The following is a 21493-nucleotide window of genomic DNA, read 5'->3' on the forward strand; positions in this document are numbered from 1 at the left end:
CAACGTGTCCAACGTCCCAAGAGTGTGGGCCTGAGCAAGACCATGGCGACCGTGATCTTACTCAGGCCCACCAGCTGGTTGAAGTCCACCGGGAACTGGTCGGCCGCGATGGCGTAGGCGGTCGCAACAGAGCCGGCTGTGCGCGCTGCATGCAGCATGTAGTGGTGAAGGCACCGTCGCTGCCGGTGCGGACCAGTCGGTCGAGTGGCACCCCCAAGGACGTCGTCATTAAAATGCACGAAAGTTTAGTTGAGATCACGAGGTCGTCGTCCGTGGTTTGCAACCTGATGTGTCTCGGTTTCCCACGCCACATGCGTGCTGTTGGGATGCGACGCTAACGTTCATGACCCGGTTACATGTGTCATGTCATCGCGGAACCCTGTGCCGTAGACTGGGCGGTCAGGGCTGAATGTATTGGGCTGAGAGTGATCGGAAGCCGTCTCGCAATACGAGGTACGTGCGTGGATTATACATATCTCCTCGTCTTCTCTGAGAATGGTTTGTGTGCATGCACCCACACCTGCATTTGACAGAACGGTATTGGGCATATTGCAAGTCATATAAATGCTCCAGTTGCTAGGCCTCACGCGCTATGCACATGCTGCAGTGAAAATGATCACACTAAGTGACTACGACGTCTGGACGGTTCAAAATGTCTGCGAATGTGCAAAATGTGCGCAAATGGGACACGCATCCCACAAAGCATCTAGCACAAACTCCACCCGTGCCTGACTACCTAAGATCGAACGTTGATGGAGGAGCTTTGTTCGTCGTCGCAGCATGTTGTCCACTCGGGCTGTGCAACTCATAAACTATTACGTAGTGTCGTGGCCGGTAGTGGCTGACTGTTGTGCATCTGCCTTCCTGGCCTGACGGAACACGGCGCCCGAGGCCGAAGCCACGCCGACCGCCCGGGCCGGGTCGTGCCCTGCGCTGGGAGACAAGTCCCGTCCGTCCCCGCTTCCCAGCTGCAGGGCCACCACTCCGCGGACCCGGCCCCGCCCCGCCCCGCCGCGCCGTCTCCGGCGCCCATTGGCTGCCGCGGCGGCGGGGCGTGGCCGGCGCGCCGCGGGTTGTGCCGCGGCGACGGCTCGCCCGCCGAAGCCGGCGCAACTTACGAGAACGTCGCGGCCGGCGGAGCGCCGCGCGGGTCCAGTTGGGCGCGACGCGAGCGACGACGGCGGCGGCGGCGGCGGCGTGGACGGTACGAGAGGCGGCGGGCCCGGCGGCTGCCGGCGGACGGCCCCTCCAGCAGCATGGTGATGGACATGCGCAGCTGTCGCTACCCCGAGGGCCCGTACCAGCCGCTGCCGGCCGGCTACGCGCCGCTACGTGACGGCGCCGCCAGTCCCGGCTACGGCCAGACGTACCCGGCGTACGCGGGCCGCGGCGGCGCCGACAGCACGGCGCCGCCCTACAGCCCCGACACGTCGGACTACCCGCACGCCTTCAGCGAGGAGGAGCACGCCGAGCACGACGAGCACGTGCCGCACGTGCTGGCGCCGTCGGCGCACGGCCACGGCCAGCGTCGCTGCCTGCCCTGGGCGTGCAAGGCGTGCAAGCGCAAGTCGGTCACCATCGACCGAAGGAAGGCGGCGACGATGCGTGAGAGACGCCGGCTGAAGAAGGTGAGCAGGCGCTGGTGGCGTCGGGGCGCTCCGGACCGCTGTGTGGGGCCTCGCGACTGCCGCAGAGGTGCCGCGCGGCTGGTCGACAGAGTTCTGGACTCGGTAGAGGAGAGTCACTTTGGTGTGGCTGCACGTGCTGGTCTCAGAGGTGTGGTAGGGGGAGTCGTAAGCAGGTGAGGTGGATCTTCATCAAAACAGCGCGGAGATTACCGCAGCCTCAAGCCCGTAGCTGAACGAGCTTGTTCAGCATAAAGCGCACAAAGGCATCTTGATGTGTTTCCTTTCATGCACTGTCCTTAGACAAGCAAACGCAGTACTTTCGAGACAGAACAGTCGGGGAATGACACCCAATTAATTCCCGGGGAAACTTGCAGCTGCGATGTTTAGTCGTCCCTGCAAATGCGCACGTAGCTCTCATTTCCTCGTGGTGACTGACAGGGTCCTGAAGTTGTATCGTACGCTTCAATATCCGTGAGGCTTCCAGGACGCTCCTTCGTGAGAGCGGTCAGCACGTGCGCAGAATGTGGAGTTCTCCGTGATAAACTAAGCGGGCTGACGCATGCGATATCCTCGCACGCAGGGCGCACGATCCAAGTTTTGCCCCTAGGCGATCTAAGATGCTCTCAGGAAATGTTAACGGCCTCGCAGACATATCAATAGCATACGCATGCGTGTAAGTCGTTTCACAAGCCGTTCCTTGCCCGCTGTTTCCTCATAAGCACTCCTCTGCGTACATCCCTGTATGTTGTGCTAAGCTCTGCTGGAGGCAGTCAGGATTATCGAAAAGTCTGCCGGTGTTCCACAATGCGAGTGGTGCATTGCTTTCCACATGGTCATCGGACAGCAGCATATCGTGCGCGACGGGTAAATGGCCTTATCTCTTTGATTCCACGCTTGAACAAAGTTCGATCACCCATTCGGCACGAATGCGTCATAGCAGCCTGCCTCCCATCCTTCGATGCATGTCATGTGATAGAATTTGGCGGGCCAGACGAAGGTCCAAGATCTTTCCGCGCTTGCATTTGAAATGCCATCCAAATGTGCTTGATCGGCCGCGACTACATGAGCAGTAAAGTTGGTATTAAGAAACGGTTGTGAAACAAACAACGAAGCAAAATTGAAGACTATCTTGGAAAGGGTATCACAGAGATAGCCGATAGACATAGAAAAGAAGGATCAGCTGTTTCTTGCGAAATCAGTGTGGAGCTCAATGGACTCAAAATATGTAACTGTGTCCCACATCCCGCTAAGGCATTGTGGTAGGTTTATCGGTGTACTAGCCCTGAGCTGTTTACCGCATGACTGGATTATCGCTATCATCGTATAATGATGACGTCAAAAATGGTTACTTCCATCCTCTCCTTTGGATGTGAGGCAGTTCATCGTGCTGAATCAGTGATGCGCACACTGATACCACGCGGCATAGTGCCCGAGCCCGTGCAGTCCTTGTCTCGCAGCAACGATAGGGCATTTCAGTTCCGAGCATTCTTCAAATGGCTTACGCTGAATGAGCTACCATTCATTTGTAAATAAATGTACTTCTGCCCGCCCCCCCCCCCCCCCCCACTCCCCGACTTTGTGAACGGGCAGTGATAGGGAGGGGACTGAGAGGGGGCCAGGGAGGGAGGGGGGGCTGAGGGTGATTCCGATTCCATTCCAACACTCAAAAAAGCAGGAGGTCCAGGCTCTCACACGTCTATTGACGAACATATCAAAATGTATCTTTCCTGGCGAATGATATTAACAAAACACTGAGAGTTAGGTCCGGGGAAAGTTGAAAATAAAAGCAAAAACAAAAAAGCAGAGGGATAGGAACTCCCAAATCAGGCGGGTAGACCAAATTTAAAAGCAATTTCTTTCATGCACCACGCTGTAGTGTGCCAAAAAACTCCAACAAAAGTATGTTGGCCATTTCACTCCCCGCCTCGGCTCTACGCGCATGGGGCAAATCCCCTGATTTTCCTCATCCAACGCTGCCATTTTTGTCACGCTGGCATGTAAAACGGGGTGCTCTAAAAATAGGATTGCTGCCCTTCACCACGGCTGTAGTTTTGCTTGCGTCCTTCAAACGTTATCGGCTGCGTGCCCGTCGCCTGCAGTCTCACTGCACCTGCAGTCCCACTGCACCGCTCCGCCCTGCGCCAATTCAGCGTTCCGACAAATTACAGCAGACGACCGACAGATCGCCGTGCGCAACAATGGCGCGTCGCCGCCGGCCGGCCGGCTGGCAAACATGGCGGCGGCCACGACCGGAAGGAGGCAGACATCTGCCGAGCAGAGGCTCGGCCGTGCAGGCATTCGGGCGCCGTGCAGATGGGTGCGCTAAGCGTCACGCGGCTCGTGCAGGGGCGGACGGGGAACGGCGTGGGGCGTCTAGTCACGTGTCTCTAGCCGCCCATTGTGACGGGTCTGAGCGCGTTTAATGGCGTGGCCCATTGGCAAGTCAGGCGGTTGAATCCGTGCATTAGTCGGGGCATTGATGCATATCGTCTGCCTTTAGTGCCATTGTATAAATGAGATGTGCTCCCCACACTCGGATAGCGTTGTCAACTCCCTGCACGTAATGCCGAGCTATATACACACTTAAGGTGATATCTCAGTGCATTCACTTTCGTTTGTATATAGGTGCGCGGATTCTCTCGTCTTTATCTGAATATGTTGACTTTTAGCGCCTAAACTTAGACTCCAAAGCTTGTTAATGTGGCGAACGTTGGTCAACCAGCCCATGGTCAGCTTAAACAGCAAACGCTTCATTTTTTCGGAGAATGCGCTAACCTGAGGGGTCAGCTTAAACCCAGCACGCAAAGCAAATGTCTGTAGAAACGTATGGTAAAGGAGATATCAAGGCATATCGCTTTGCTTATGTACCTCACCCAGGTCTGAGCTGTCATGAACTCGTCATTGTGAACCTCTTACTTTGCCGACACCTTATTCGCGTGGATTCCCATTTATGACGAGACCAACAAACTTAAGCTCAGGCAATGTGGCATGAATTTTTTATCTTTTTCCTTTCACATTTACTTTTGTGAGCCAGCGCATTATTTGAGCAAAAGGACTCGGTGGACCAGATAAGGTGATACGGCGCTGCATGTTCCTGCTGCTGAAATCGATTATTGGCTTTTTTGGCCCCATAACCATCGTTCCTGCGTTTGATCGGGCCTCAACCTGATGTGTGCTGTGCATTGGGCGCTGGTCACTGAGAATCACGAGCATCGGCAACTGGCAGCGGTCGGCCCAACACAACGGGGTTGGAAGTTTGACTCCGTCCCTATCAAACGACATCAAGCGAAAGCATGACACCGTCGCGCTCACCGTGGGAATAGGTGCCGGTGAGGAGCCAAGCCTCTTGTGCCTTGGTAGCATGTTTAGCACTTACTTCACTACATTTAGATTTACCCTAGTGTGCTGCATGACAAATATAAAAAGAAAGTTTGATTGTGTTCCTCCACTTGTTGTGACGCTTCTGCACCCCTCGCTGGAGCTCAGCCGATACGTGCGGCATTTTGCATTGGTAACAAGGGAATCATCTATAGCCTGTATTCCCTTTAGCTTGCTATGCCTTCCTCTCAACACGACCTTGCATTGCAGTGACTGATAGCAGTTTCACTGGGTACATTCAAAGAGATGTCTCCTCATGCAAGGGCCAAACCTAATATATCATTGAGAAGCTGGTAAACTCGCTAGACTATGTAACCCTAGCCCAAATCCATAGCCCCTGGCATCCTGGTCACCACAGACTTGAACGCCGATCGTGACGCCGATTAAATATGTACTCACCGAGCTCCGGGAGCCTCCTTTAAAACAGCACCATTCCACATCTGTATTGGGTTTTGAACTGAAATGGCCATCTTGAGGTTATTCGGTGCAGTTTACAGCCCTGTGCTTCTTAACACCCGAGCCTTTTTAGTGTTTTAGCTGCGCGCCAGCGAAGATATGCAGATATTTTTGTGCAGGTTAATTCAAGGTGACCCACGCATCCATGACACCATAATAACGTCATTCAAATCCTGCCATCCAACTTTTGTCATTATGTAGGCCACACGGCGATCAAGGTCAAGGGAAGTGTAACTGTCGAGTCGTGCATATCTGGCGGTCGTGAGCACGACTGCCAGGTATAACGGCCATCAGTTGGCTCTCAATCAATATTGTGCAAGATACTATGACGCAACCAAACAATGGCGTATTTGGAAGCATAGCAACTAAGCAGAAGGAATTTTGCGGTCTACAGCAGCCTTTGCACTTGATAGTAAACAAATACTTATCAGTGGGCCTATTTCATCATATACGACGCTTGCTTTAATATCTTTACATGTGGAATATTGCCTTTAAGCGTAAATGGCCGTTTGTCGGCAGCGTCTTAGCACCACGAAGATTCACCGGTGCGTCCCGCCGTAAACCCCGTTATCTCCGCTAAACACTGAATGGACGTGCACTAGTCCGTCTCCCTGAAATAGGCCGTAGCATTGTTGAGATCGGCCCAGTCTGTGATCAGGGTCAGCAGGGTGTAGACGTGCGTGGGCCCAGCCGGTTTCCAGTTTCGCGCCCAGAGGAGGTTACATTACTTTCCTCCGAACCTAGCATTCCCCGCGTCCTGAAGGCCATCAGATCTTTGCTGCGTTCAATGTCCTAAAATCTGCGGTGATCATCCCTATGTGCTGACTGGGAACAAAACAAATAGCTGGTATGTTCTCTCTGGACTGGGACGAGCTGTCCTATGATATGCATGTCATGATTGAAACTGCACTTCAGAGCGTGCGACCAAAGCCTTCCCCACTTGTTCTGTTCTTGAATGATCACGCCATGGGCCCAAGTCTACTTCAGTCGTCATGACTTTGTATAGGTCAATAGCGTTAATCGCTCAAAGTACAGCCTTTTATTTCAATCAATTATCTTTCGTTCATCACATGACAGACGCCACCAAAACATTCCTGTCCACCTTCTTTAAAGTCATTTCTTAAGTGACGCAGCCGTATTCGTTTGACGTCTACGTCATGATTTGGACGGTGTCCCGGTTGGGATCTGTCAGGGTCAACAAGATGAATCTGAGAGCTTGATGCCGTCCGGCACTTCACCAACAGCACATGCAAGGTAAATTGAATTTACACTTGCAGCAGCAGACCTGTTCCAGAGGAGCATGAACGCAAAGAGATATGCAACAAAGCGAACGGAAGACCACAGTAGCAGTACCGATTGAGGCTGCGCGCCTCAACGACTGCCATGGCTATTTGAGACGGGATGTCTCATATTATAAGGCGCCATGTGGAATGCGCAAGCGGAAGCGAGGCCGGGACATCAGACGTGTAGATCACGTGTAGATCAGGGCCGGGCGGTTTGACTTCTACACCGCCACTGCTCTACGATAGGCAGGTCCAGAGCTGAGCGCTCCAACTTTTACACCGCCGCTCTACGATAGACAGGTCCAGATCCGAGCGCTCCAACTTATACACCACCACTTCTTTACGACAGACAGGTCCAGGGCCGAGCGCTCTAACTTCTACACCAGCGCTCCACGACAGACAGGTCCAGAGCCGAGCGCTCTAACTTCTACACCACCACCGCTCTACGACGGACAGGTCCAGAGTCGAGCGCTCCAACTTCTACACCACCTCTGGTCTACGACATACAGTCCCAGAGCTGAGCGCTACAACTTCTACACCGCCACTGCTCTACGACAGACAGGTCCAGAGCCGGGCGCTCTTACTTCTACACCACCACTGCTCTACGACAGACAGGTCCACAACCGAGCGTTTTTACTTCTACACCACCACTGCTCCATGACAGACAGGTCCAGAGACGAGCGCTCCAACTTCTACAACACCACCGCTCCACGACAGACAGGCCCAGAGCCGAGCGCTCCAACTTCTACACCACCACCGCTCCACGACAGACAGGCCAGAGCCGAGCGCTCCAACTTCCACACCACTTCCTCTCTACGACAGACAGCTAAACTGCAGCTCGGCAGAGCTGTATTTGTTGCTCTGTGCTAATCTCAAGCCGAGTGGACGCAACCGGTGCCTTCACTCACCCAGGGAACTTGGCCTCAGCCATGACCCGCCGCCGACTCTGCAAGAGCGAAAGGGAATGAATAACTGCGAACTGGTCTTAAAGCAGGAATCTCTTTCGCGGTTATAAAACACCTGCTTCGGACGAACTGGCGTGCTTGCGGAGCTTACCTGGACGCGAATTATGCAATATGGAGGCGCGCAAAAGGGGAGAAATATGCGTGAGCGGCTGATCCTATGCTACGCCCATAGTCCTGCGAAGCGCGTCAAACCGCGGCGCGCGGAAGGTATGTGAGAGCAGCTGGCAGCTTCGCTCCTTTTAATATTTTAATCTTCGGGCTGATTGATGGTGTTGGCTCTTCGTTATGAAGCAAATAAACAAGTAGTCTGACTGTCGTTGACTTAGGTCTATGTCCAACGGGCAACATTAATGTTCTGTGGATCAGGCAGTGTCAGCTGTGCTCCTGGGCGCACAATCCATCTAGCTGATCGTTTGAGTTATGTTCGCTGTAACGAAAGCCGCGTCGAGCTTTATGAAATATGAAGATAGCAACTGCCTTTTCTAATGTGGGTTCAACGACGTACGGTATGTTGCACTGGTAAGGGTTGGAGTGTTGATTACTTTTGTCCAAATTCTTTTTTTAAGATGACAAAAGCATTGGTTGAATTTTGCGAGATGGATACATTTTATGTAAAGAACTATGTTGTCATTTTGTTACACAACGCTATCAAAAAGCGACAATGCACTCGCAACAAGATATCAGTATAAGCTGACTTTGCCAAAGCCAGAACTTCTTATTGTTTGATTGGCTTGCATTACGAAATCGAATTTAAATGTTTTGTGAGACTGAGGAGGAACGGTCTAAGGTTTTTTTGTGAGTTTCCTTTTCCAATCTTTCCTTTAAAACTTCTACCTCAGATTGCTGGTTGAGATGACAAAAAAAAATGGAAGAGATTTACACCGAATTGGGACTGAGACCGAATATTCTAGCCATGGGTAAACATGAATAGTACAACCTATCAAGTTTTCAGCACATTTTAGCAATCATTAGCGGCGATGATCTTCGGATCATGATCAACAATCCTCGGATCATGGTCGAAGAGGCCAATTATGTCAACTGGATCAACCCCGCATGCCGCTATGGCAGCACTCAGGAGCACTCTCGGAGGGCTCCTGAATACAAGATTACAAATCGGCAGCATGTACTTCCCGTTGCCAGAATGCCATAGCCAGGATTATATGGCAATTGATTTTGCATCATGACACTGAATTGTGGTCAAAAGAGACGTATTATGTTTCACTTCGGGCTCGTCCAGCGTGGCTACTTAAAGCAACATAACTAGATTGAAAACACATTTTTTCACGTTATTTTAGCAAGTATCTTGAATGTACATTGCATGACTCTTAAAGCGTCGGAGTGCGTGCACAAATACGTCACTTTGAGCCTTTTGGCCTAACTGGAAAAGCCCATCCCTATCTTTCATAGATATTCGTCCGTTGTGTATCTACCACAACTCTTTACGTGGGATAATGTATCGCCGCGCCTGCGTTACCCCCCCCCCCCCCCCCCGGGTATGTGCACAAATACGTCACTTTGAGCCTTTTGGTCTTACTGGAAAAGCTCATCTTTGTCTCTCATTGATATTTGTCCGTCGTGTATTTACCACAATTCTCCACGCGGGATAATGTATGGCAGCGCCTGCATTGTCCCCCCCCCCCCCCCCCCCCCAGTAGCCTAGACACTATCGTCGGCGGACGCTAGGCCAAAAGAACACCGCTCTCACCGAAGCTCTCACAGCCTTCGCGCTCACCTCACCTCACTTCTTCCGCAGGTCAACGAGGCGTTCGAGATGCTGAAGAAGCGCACGTGCGCCAACCCGAACCAGCGGTATCCGAAGGTGGAGATCCTGCGCGCGGCCATCGAGTACATCGAGGCGCTGGAGGAGATGCTGCGAGGCGCGCGCGGTGGCTCGGGCGCCGCCTCGCAGCCGGAGGAGCCTCGGCCCGAGGCGCCCATCAACCCGGCCGCCAGCTACGGCATGGTGAGCGAGGCGAGCCGTGGTGGGGCGAGACTGACTCGTGCAGCGGGGAGAAGCCGCTCACCGGCGGCGTACTGCCCGACACGTGAGCGTACGCACGCAGCTGCGTGGCGCATGCACACGAGCACGTTTACTGGCTCATAGGGGTACGCCTCCTCCCCCCTCCATATAAGACGTGTTACGTGCTTTAATATGCGCGTAAATACATGTTGTCCATGAAGAAGTTGGGAGGTAAGTAAGATTAAACAAATCGAAAACATGTGATGGTGTTCTGCGCCATGCAAGACATTTTGCGAGCCTGCGGCTCGCTAACATGGGTTTTCAATGGCAATTTTAAGTTGTGCCCCCCCCCCCCTCCCCCCTATCACCAGTGCAAGCTCCAGGCCGGGGACGCTTCCCAAGCACGACGGTTCTAATGCTCCAGCCGGTGATGGCAGCTGAGTGGTGTGTTCCTCTCATTCCGGTCCTCAGTCGGCGACCTTTTATCACAGGTGCCAGCAGGGTGGGCCTCAGTCGGCCACCTTTTATCCTCACAGTCACACAGCGCACAGTCTGGAAATGTATCGGCAGGCCGAGTTGATGCTTGTGGCTTTCTCACAAGACAAAAATGGCGGAAATCTTCAAACCCAAACGAACCAAACGTGGGCGATTTCAATGCCGATGGCAACCACTTTCCTAGTCACGAACTCAGCGGCATCCATACGGCCCACGTCATCCCGTGTCTTGTTCAGCATGTGCTGGGTCAGGTGTTCATACCGTGTGTCCCACAATTATATGCCACATTTTAAATGTTAATGTTGTTTCTTTATATCAAGGAAAGAAATGAAATCGGCACGCATTGAAAACGCATTATATGCCATTTTTATTGCAAGAATAGAACAACCAACTACCAGCAAAGCGCCATGTAGTGTTAGTAGTAAATACGTGCTTAGAATGCCCTGTTTTTTGCACCAGGCACACTTTAATGTTGAGGAAAGCCTCACGCACCATCCTGCGACACATCCCCCTTACTCTCGTGAGCGGGATTCTTGATCTCGTCATTGAGCTCTTCCGAGCTCTTCTGTGCTTATATGTAGATGCGAGCGTTAAAATATCCTCGTAGGGAGAAATCTAGGGGTAAGGTCCCAGGATTGCACGGTCCAGCTTTTGGTGCTCCTCCTGGAGACGGTGTTCTCATGTGTGGGCTCGCTGTGCGGGTTCTGGGCGAAAAGCGGGCCGGCGATGCCCTACTCTCTGAGTGTGCACCAGTCAGTTACCCTAGGCGACTGATGAGGAGCTTCACGAACCTCGTCCGGCAGAACTTGACACCAGAACCGATGGATCCGATGGCCAACTCGGCCGTTCAGGTGAAAACGAATCTCCTTCGAAACCAGATGTCGCCGATGATGTCCTCGGACAAGACCAAATTATGCTTCAGTCAGCCACAGACGATATTCCGCTCCTAACTTCTAACTTCTGCTTCTTCTACTTCAGTCGGCCGCAGAAGGCATTCCGCGCCTACTGGTCAGCATATGTCTTCTTTTGACGGACAGGGATCTTGTGAGGAGTGAGACCCAGAACACTCTTGGGTATCCGGTGCGTTGTAGTTGAACTCACGTGCGTTTCATGAGTACTACGCCGCGCCAAAATTCTGACGTCTGGAAGTGTAGAGTTTCCACGCTTTTGACCTCAGACAGTTTGACGGTACTGGAATTGTGACTATGGCCCGCTTTCTTCTCTCTCCTGGTTGTGGAATATTCTCTAGACAAAAATAATTTTCGATGGTCCTCAAAAGTGCATTTCCTATCTGAGCAGTCCGAGTTGTAATTTTTTTAAAAAATATGTGCAACGTCAACGTGACTTAATTAGTTTCGCAGTGACGAGGAGCGACCTTACGTAGTTCAGCCGTGCCTAACTGATTCGTAATTCAGAGTGACGAATATGAATAAGACAAAACTTCAGGTAGTTATTCATCAAGTGCAGCTAAGAAGGTGGCATTGCTGCAATGCTGGCTGTTTATTTTACACCGAAGCGTGATACATAATTATGGAACACGCTGTACAAGCGCCGCAAATACCCAACCCCACGCGTCAGTCAATGGAGCGTGCCGGGTAGCCGCTGATTGGTGCCGACAGAAAGGCTGCTGGGCCACGAGTGGGCATGTGGCGATGTCACTCAGGGCCGCTTCATTTCCGTGACAGCACGATCCTCTGCCGGTGCGGTAATCACTGGCGGATTAGCCTCTGCCAATGGGTGCACGCGCCGCCGCGTCCCAGTCCGTGGTGGCACTCTCATGCGTGTTTCATGTGTGTACCGACTGAGGCGTCAAGAGCATACTCATGTGCAGATCAGTGTCCCTTAAAAACGGATTAAGGGGACTGGGTCGAGGATGAAACACCTGTGCTGAGTCCGGTGTGCTATTTCCTGAAACTGGTTGTTCCCGACACTTCATTTTCACGATAAACACACACACACACACACACACACACACACACACACACACACACACACACACACACACACACACACACACACACACACACACACACACACACACACACACACACACACACACACACACACACACACACACACACACACACACACACACACACACACACACACACACACACACACACACACACACACACACACACACACACACACACACACACACACACACACACACACACACACACACACACACACACACACACACACACACACACGCACACACACACACACACACACACACACACACACACACACACACACACACACACACACACACACACACACACACACACACACACGCGCGCGCGCGCGCGCGCACATATATATATATATATATATATATATATATATATATATATATATATATATATGGCATGCCATAAGGCAGAAGAAGTGAAACGTACGATGCAATTTAGCATAGGGCTCGTGTTCGTAGCTCACATTGGCTTGCGTTCCACTTGAGCATGTCACTCGGGCTACATCTTGAAGACTGTGCTTTGTCGATTAAACGCATTGCAAGCGACGCAGTGTCTACCGCAGGCTTCGCTGCCTTAACCTTTGCACAGCACTTGCTTTGGGTTATGTGCCTCGGACTTCTTACGGCACATTGGGGATAGGTTTTATTTCGTACCATACACTTTATATCACTCCTCGAGTGCCTAGATGTCAGAACCGTAGCATTGTCCATGTTCCATGAATCGTCTAACATATGTCCTCAAAATGATGGGCCACGCAGCAAGCAAGTGATGGATGTTCAACCCCGTGCTGCAACTCAGAGCTGCTGAGGCGTTGCTGAGTCTGTCCCGCGTCGCGTCGACGCGGGATAACAGGGGACGAGCGCGTCAGATTGGTGCGCGGCAGCGGCCCGGCTGCCGGTCCTGGGAGGGCCCGCCGTGCGTGTGCGTCAGATCGGCGCGCGGCAGCGGCCCGGCTGCCGGTCCTGGGAGGGCCCGCCGTGCGTGTGCGTTAGATCGGCGCGCGGCCGCCGGTCCCGGGGGGACCCGCCGCGTGCGCGTGTGTGGCCCGACCGCGCCAGCCCGTCCCGCACGCCTGACCGCCAGGCAGAGTAACACAGGCCGCAGAAAAACGGGCCGCCGTTCTGAGGACGGGACCACCGCGGGCGGCAGGCCGGCCGTCAGCGGCCGCGCCGGGGGCGCAATATCGGCCCCAGCGACGAGGGCAGGGCGCGGAGGGACGGCCAGGTGCGGAAGAGGGGAGGAGCGCCGTCCAAGGAGGCGGATACGTGGATGAGGGAGGTTAGGTGCCTCAGTACGATAAGGAACATTTGAGCCTTGGATGGTTTTGATTTAAGACACACACCGTTAATGGCTTGTGTTTAAGTAGTGTGGTTGTGAAAGGATGCACTGTTCCACTTTTAATGGATCGGGGCAGATAAGGGAGAGATGAAATGGATCAATATTTTGTTTCCATTTATGTGTGGTGCAGGATATATTTGCTAATGTTTAACTGGCAGATGATGCGCTTGCGGTGATCCTGCTTATACCGAATAATTCAAAAAGGCATGGTTGAAGAATAGGATATATCACAAGTGGTAGCAACCGCTTCCATTTCATCAAAATAAACACATTTGCAGTATTCTGATACTTAAAAATGTTTGGGAAGCTTTGCTGTACCAACCTTTTCCAACAATCTTCGCTTATGCAAGTCTATACAAATGGCCCGCCGTATTTGAGATTTGGGACGCGCCGTTTGTTGCATCCAGATGCGGACGAACGGAAGCGCCTCGATCTAGCTCAGGCTAGGCTCGAGTTAACGCAGACACCAGACCCTTTCTCATGCCTCCCCAGCTCTCCCTCGTATTTACCGAGGAAAACTCACAGGCCAGTCTCGGCAAAAAACCACCGCAAAAACTGCTTTGAAAATACACTTTGGTAATGAAGACAGCTACTTAAACTGCAATCCGTCACGTCATAAAGCCTCCACTGTGACAGACAAAGGGGTAAAAAACGGTCACGCATGATGAGCGAACTTTGTTACAAGCTCGGGCCGTCTGAAGGCCGTAACAGCTGGGCGAGAGGCGCCGGCGAGAGCTGCTAACACCCTGTGGGAATGCCGCCCACGACCCTCGCGCGTCAAAGGAGGCGTCATGGGCGGACAACCGAAGATTGAGCGGCTAGTGTCAAGTGCTGCGACCGCTGTCGTCGCGTGATGGTGATTATTATAGTGATAACCATAGTTGCTTCAGATTGTTACCGCCAGAACCTTTAAAGTACAACGTGCAAGTCAGTTATTGATTGTAAATGCTTGCTAACTGCCACCTGCATCGGACAGCACAAATGGTGATGTGAAAGCAAACCCAACACTGGCTTTTCAACTGGGATCGGCCCTGGTCTCTAACGCGTCGTGTTCAGGCTGGAATGGCAACACCAGAGGAGTGTACTCCGTCGGAGAAGCTAGCAGTTCTGCATAGTAACACCATTGGACCGCGGATGGTTGACCCCGTGCCTTCTCCCCACCTGATGTAAGCTACTGCCACTAACTGCTGCCCAGCTGCCCTTTCCTCTCCTGATGTAAGCTGCTGCCCCGACATGGCCTTTGCAGATCTTCCCCAGGTCAGTGGGCAGCGCCGCGTTGACCTCGTTTGAGTGTACAGAGTGACGCCGGCCAGCGAGTCCAGGGCTCATGACCGCCGACTCTTCCTTTGGGGGGTAGACATGCGACCACCTGAACCCGACTGCGGCCTAAGCCGAGCGCCAGGTCTTCAGCCGGGTCAGCAGCCGACCGCGTCGGTGGCGCTCAGTATACGTCCGTGGCGCTGGGTTCCGATTTTTCCTGGCTCCCGTGTTGGATCCGTCCCAGTTCTAGCTGATGTTGGACTCCGAGCTAGGCCAGAACCCGGTTTGGCCCGTGGCTGGACGCTGTGGCGGGTGTGACTTGGTTTGACTCCTGCCTGGATCACGTGACGCGCCTGATCCGGTTTGATTTTTGTCCGGACCCAACGGCGGATCCGCCCCTGGTTTGTCTTGTGTCCGGACCCAGGGGCGGATCGGCCCCTGGTTTGTCTTGTGTCTGGACTTAGCGGCAGGTCCGGCCCGTGCCTGGCTTCCGTCGGGCTGCCGGCGGAGGTGCCATTAGGCGGCGCCTGCCGCGGGGCGCCGCGCCCCGGCCGTGTCACAACACGCGCCGTCTGACGGGGCGCCGGCCCGGACCCCTCGCCGTCTCCCCTCCCGGCGGGCCAGACGCCCGGCCGCCGAAAAACGACGCCGCTCCGCTCCCGAACCGGGCCGCGCCAGTTTTTGCCCAGCGCCGGCCCATCGACAGGAGCTGCCGAGGCCCGATGGAGCTGGACCAGACCGGAGCAGATCAAAACCATTCATCCCATGGAACTGGAACCGATTGGGGGTGATCAAGCCTTGGAATCCGCATCCTTTGAAACTGGACCGAACTGAGCGCGATCGAGCTACCCCACACTTACTCGGAAGGCTGCAGGTAGCCACTCTACGCTAGAAAGGTGTATAAGGCTGGAAACGACCTGCAGGCAATTTCCTTCCTAGCTAGCGATCTGCTGAAGGCGATGCGGTCTGCTCTGGGTAACAGAGCCAAATTGGCGTGGCTGCAATGGCTGCTTTTGAAGAGGGATAAAAAAGCAAAGCAAGTAGCCGTGCTCGTTGCTATCGCATCCCTCCGTGCCGGCTCTGCAGCTTTTTGGCCAATTCAGTTCCTAAACAAAACAAAAAACGCGGAGGGATCTAGACGAACAGCCACCATAGTATCTCCTCTAATGCAGAACTAAACCTTGGAGCATGATAAAGTGGTGCGTGGGATTGCTTGATTGGATGAAGATGTGTCTTGCAAGAGAAACATGATCGCCAAGATGGCAACTGATATGACCAAGACCTCACGAGCAACGGGTGGATTGAGAAAATAAATTTCATCCGTGAAGATCAGACTTGAAAAACGTGCTCGCAGGCACCGGTGCCGGCATGCGCAAAACCACCACTGAAGATGTGGAGCTCTGCCCCCTGTTCAGTTTTGTCGAGACGTGGTTCCTCTCCCCAATTCCGCTCCTAAAGCACACGTTTTTCGCGTCTTTCCGGGCACAAAATACCATTGCGAGCCGAATCATTTGCCCAGATACTTATCTTTCCTCCATTTTCCGAGCCGCAGTATTTGCTGTGGCCATGGGTGGTGAAATCATACCGTAGCTGGCAAGGATGTATTAAAGGTGGGACGCAATGGGGCTATGGTCCCCGAAGCTGGTGCAAAGCACTTAAATTTGTGTCATATTTCCTTATATATGATACCAAATATAGAACGTGGCCTTCGCCAACGGTCTTCGAGTTCTCCAAGCATACTACCCCCTCTAAGCACTGATGGTAGTAGACTTCAGATCATCTAGCATGGCCCAACATGTCCTGGCACCGACAAGGTCTCTGAATTACCGACCCAGGCACCCCAACGGTACCGCCGCTACCGATCTGGTCATTAGCTGCCGACACAACGGTGGCAAAACAGTGCGCCTCCGCCGTCTCCGTCTGCTGAGCGCACTTTGTTCATGCGGGCGCACCTCTGACGGGGTGGCCAATACGTCGTACAACAGGTGCGCCCACGTAGGTAGACTGCACCGCTGATCTTGCTTGTCTGACGGCACAGTGGACCGCGATTTTTCGGGGGTGGGACGAACTCGCAATCGCTCGCTGGAATCTCGGCTTTCTGAGCGGTGCTGGTTCCTGCTGTCACAGAGCTGCAAAACCACAGGTGAGACATGTCGACTTCTTGGGGCCGCTGTCCCCCGCTATCGGTCTAGAACCAAGGACATTCTCCCAATCTCGACAGAAGCATGCTTCTGCTTATGAAGTGCAAGTTATCGCAAATTATAGCGCAAGCGCAAGTTATATAAGCGTCAGTATCTTGTTAGTGCAAAAAGGGTCTACGCCTCGCGGATCATGAATATGCCGCCTACGACGTGGTCATCTTGCCGCGCCGCGACCTCCGTCATCAAGACACCGACAGCGCAGGGGCGGGCGGCAGTACAGGGGCCGCTCGGTCGTATCAGGGGCAGCTGTTGTGTCTCGGCCATCCATCACGCAAGATCCCTACATTGCCGTGAGCTCCTCTTGTTCATAACAGGACATTACTCTGTAAAACAATAGGGCCCGTTCTAGTCTGGGCAGAAATATGCCCTTACTCCGCACTGTACCCGGCTCCCAATCCGTTCCGCTCCCCCCCCCCCCCCCCTCTGTCTGATTTCAGGACCTCCCAGGTGACACTGGCCCCGGAGCACCCCCATTACCGTTCTGTAGTGGAATACTGACTTACGTATTCATTCGCGAAGTGCGAATAACAAAAGGTGAATTGCTGAATTATGTACTCATTTTTTAAGAGCACCGACGATGACCATGTCGTTTGTGTCTTGTTATGTACTAAATGATTTATGCCTTTCCTAAAGCACAGACAAGCCATCCCTTTTTTTTAGAAATGCATGAATGAAGATAATCAGATACGTTTTAGATCCTATGATTGCAATAAAGTGCCAAGGTTTATAGAACCCCGTAAAGTCATTCAACACGCATGCATCATTGATGCCCATGTCACGAACGCACTGAGACAAGATTGTGCTTGCTTCTATTGGGCCCGTGCGCCATCACATCATAACTATATCCTCTATGATAGCCTCTAACCGCTCCTCCATGATAGCCTCTAACTGCACCACGGACCTCATCTCTTCAAGGCGTTCACATCATATGGTGTATTCGGCCTTTTCAGCCTCTGTGTTGTATACGGCCTTTTCATCTCCCTCACGACATGGGCTCTCCCGTGTTTTGGCTCTCTATCAACGAGGTCTTTACATTAATCTGGCTCCTCTCGTTCACGGCATGGCCTTCCTTTGGGGCCTCCTTTTGGAGATAAATGCGAGCTTGTCTCAGCCGAGACAGCGGTATAAAGCCGCCCAGCATATCTGCATGACCAAGCTGTGCAATTCACTAAGTTATGGGCTTCCTCTATCTTGTTACAGGTTTCTCATCGTATCTGGGCTCTCAACAGCTTAAGATCCCTGCATGACTAGGGCATCCTGTATTTCACATCAGAGATGTCCCGCAGCCCGATTACTTTCGACCCATACCCGATTCTGATATGGCCGTGACCTACTTTCAAAAGAATATTACGTTGTTGGTAAGGGAAGGGTCTTCTAGCCGCAGCATTGCTGCTGAGCATGTGCAAGCGACCTATTGTGGCTTTCGAACGCCCTCCAAAGCTTACTGGTGCGAAAAAGACATGTTTGATCACTCTGTCTGACAGCAGCATACGCACTGCTCACTCTGCCCACACTGTGGCGCCGCCCCACTCCCGCATCTCCAGCTTCCGGTTGACCCAGCGCATTGACACTTCACAACCACTGCCAGGCCGACTCGAATACCTGAATGAAACCTGGCGCGTCGCGTGGCCGGCCCGCCTCGCGCGCAAAGATGAACATGCACCGGCGAACTCCAAAACGCGGCTGTAAACCCGCCGCATTCGTAGAAGCGTGTCGGCGCGCGCGCTCGCCCGCAGCCGGCGCGCCGGAGGAGGCTCAGCCCGCGCGCAGACAATGGGGCCGGCTGACAACTGATTAGCGCGGCTGTCGGCGCCGTCGGTAACGACGCAGCGCCACCTGCCGGCCGCGTGTCACCCGCCGTCGACGGCGCCGGCCGGCCGCCCGCGGCGCCGGCACGGCTCGCTTTGCGGCCGGCCCACGGCAGGGCTCACGGCAGTGTCAGGATCATGGCAGGGCTCACGGTAGTGTCAGGCTCACGGTATGGCTCATGGTAGTGTCAGGCTCACGACAGTGCTCACGGTAGTGTCAGGCTCACGGCAATGTCAGGCTCATGCCAATGTCAGGCTCACGGCAGCGCTCACGGCAGTGTCAGGCTCACGGCAGGGCTCACGGCAGTGTCAGGCTCTCGGCGGTGTCAAACTCGTGGTAGTGTCGGACTCACGATAGTGTCGGACTCACGGCAGTACCATTGTCGGGCTCGCGGCAGTGTCGGACTCACCGCGGTGTCGGACTCATGACAGTGTCGGGCTTGCGACAGTGTCGGACTCACTGCGGTGTCGGACTCATGACAGTGTCGGGCTTACGACAGTGTCTAACTCACGACAGTGTCTGACTCACGGCCGACAAAAGTCTGCTTGATTTTCAGCGGCGCTCGGAGGGCCCTGCCCATTGATATGTGGCCCATAGGTGTAGAGAAGTGTGTAACGTTGGCCGATCCAATTTACCCAATCGATTTAAGAAAGAGATCCATGGGACGTTGTGAAGGAGTACGCTTCATCCTCCCGTCTGTATCATGTGTGCTGGGGATAACATTATCATTTATGAGGTTCATAAATGTGGCCCTAACCAAAATTTCAGAGCCTATGTTATCATCTTTGAGCTGTTCGAACATTAGTGATATTTGTTGTTACTCGGCCTCGCATTTCGCTACATTCTCTGTAAAACTTGTCATTTTAAATCGTAAAACGGTAATTTGGATCTCTTCCGCCATTCTCTTTCCCCGTTTCTGTCCTACTTCTCCTGTGAATTGTACATTGCCAAACTTCTGTCAACCCATTCAATCGGAATCAACTGAATCCCAGCCATCATTTGGGAGTTGAATCATTTTGTTGTGGGCTCTCTAAGGAAACCCACACTGGTCGCTTTAAACACTTAAACGCTTAAAACAGACAAAGACTACTACCAAATGTCGCCTAGCACGGCAGGCGGTGTCGGCCGCGGAGGACCGGCGGCGAGCGTGCTCGCTCCGCCTGCGCCTGAGGCGGCCGTCAAGGCGCCGGATCAGGCGGACGCCTCTCGCTCCGCCGCTGGCGCGCCTGGTGCAGTTGTTGACTCGGCTCCGGCTCTGGGCGGGCCTCACGTGGCTCGCCGTGGCGTCGGCCATAGCACGGCCCACTGCACCGCCGCCAGAGAGCGTGTCCGCCAGCCGGGGATCGAGCGTCATCTGTGAGCGGAGAAGGAAGACGGCGGAACAAAGCGGGCAGACGCATAAAGTGCAAGGTTGAGAAATCGGCCATGACCATCATCGCGGACATCGGGACATCTCGGACAGGGCCGGGTAGGCGCGAATGCAAGCATTTTGCCTGGATATAAGAAATAGGCACACTTTAAGTCCAGAAGGGAAAACACGTACACACACAACATTATCCTAGCGCGCACTGACCAGGGGCATAGCCAAGGTTGCCCCTCCTACGCCCTCCAGGCCCAATTTTTCATTTTTTCACCATATGAGACTCTCGATAGAAAGTTAAGATCAGCGTGACCCGTATTCACAGAACTCCGCTGCCCCCCCCCCCCTCCCAACCCTGCCCACCCTCCTTAATAAAAACTTAGCTGCGCCCCAGCTGCTTACTGTTGGTTCTTTCGCGGAACAAGAGAATGAAAGTTAATTAAAGGCAAAATACAAGAAAACCATGCGCCAAACCGCTAATGTGCGGCACAGTACTATGCCTTAATGTCATTGTTTGGCTTAATGCCAGCACAATGAGCCAATTAACTACAGGCTGCGACTTATAATGTGTGACACGGTCGCGAGCGGACGTAGCCGTTGGTTTGGCTAAGGAAATCCGCGTGCCCATCGGTCACGAAGCAATTGGAGCTATTGTGGTCTCCCACTGGTCTCGGGGTAAAATTGGTTGTCATGAATTAAATTCCAGCCATAATGTGGGCGACTTTTCTACTCTATATTTGCTGAAACTGGTTTCCAGATGACCGAATTTGAAGCGTGTTCGTTCCGAAGTGAAAGCGACCAGCTGCTATCGCTGATCCACACACCTGGCGAGGCGGAATGTCCTGACCCTCCGTGCCTATCATACTGTGACCGGATGTAGGTAATCCCCTAAATGCTCAGAGTCGGCACTGCGCGGTCGTAAATAACTTACAACACGCCGCAAACCTGCGCCTCTCGCACTTGGCGCCTTAGCGTGATGTGTTTGGTAATTGGCCTTCGTCTGTTTCAGAGCAGCAGCACTGCGTACTACAATACCCGGCAGAGCAGCTACAGCAGTCCGGATAGCTATACGCCCCTAACAAATGGTGAGACGCCACGCAGCGTTCTTAATGAAGCCTTGTCTGTCGAGCTTTTCCTGGCTTGCTAACACCTGCCATCGCTGGTTGACATGCCGAAAGTGTGAAGAGTAGCCCGGTAAGGTATAATAACATTGTAGCAGGAGCACATGAAGATTGTGCTCATGTCGTTAATATAAGTAGTAAATGTTACGTAGCTGTTCAGTGCATCAGCGAGGAACATTATTCACATAGATAAGACATGAGTATTAGTCCTATTCCTCGAAGAAAAAACAGAAGAATGGAGATATAGTTGGTTGATATTTCGG

The 21493-nt window shown here is 53.2% G+C and overlaps 1 protein-coding gene across 1 annotated transcript; it reads left to right on the forward strand.

Moving 5' to 3' along the window:
- Positions 1-1256: 1256 nt before the first annotated feature.
- LOC119114530 (transcription factor SUM-1) lies at positions 1257-21194 on the forward strand (the record flags this gene model as incomplete). Its single annotated transcript, XM_037238631.1, is given in 3 exon segments — positions 1257-1628; positions 9464-9673; positions 21119-21194. Coding segments are annotated over 3 exon segments (658 nt in total), but the record flags the coding sequence as incomplete, so codon positions are not given.
- Between the last annotated feature and the right edge of the window lie 299 nt (positions 21195-21493).

Source organism: Pollicipes pollicipes, unplaced genomic scaffold (genome assembly GCF_011947565.3).
Source record: "Pollicipes pollicipes isolate AB1234 unplaced genomic scaffold, Ppol_2.1 Scaffold_962;HRSCAF=1114_pilon_pilon_pilon, whole genome shotgun sequence".
NCBI lineage: Eukaryota > Metazoa > Arthropoda > Thecostraca > Pollicipedomorpha > Pollicipedidae > Pollicipes > Pollicipes pollicipes.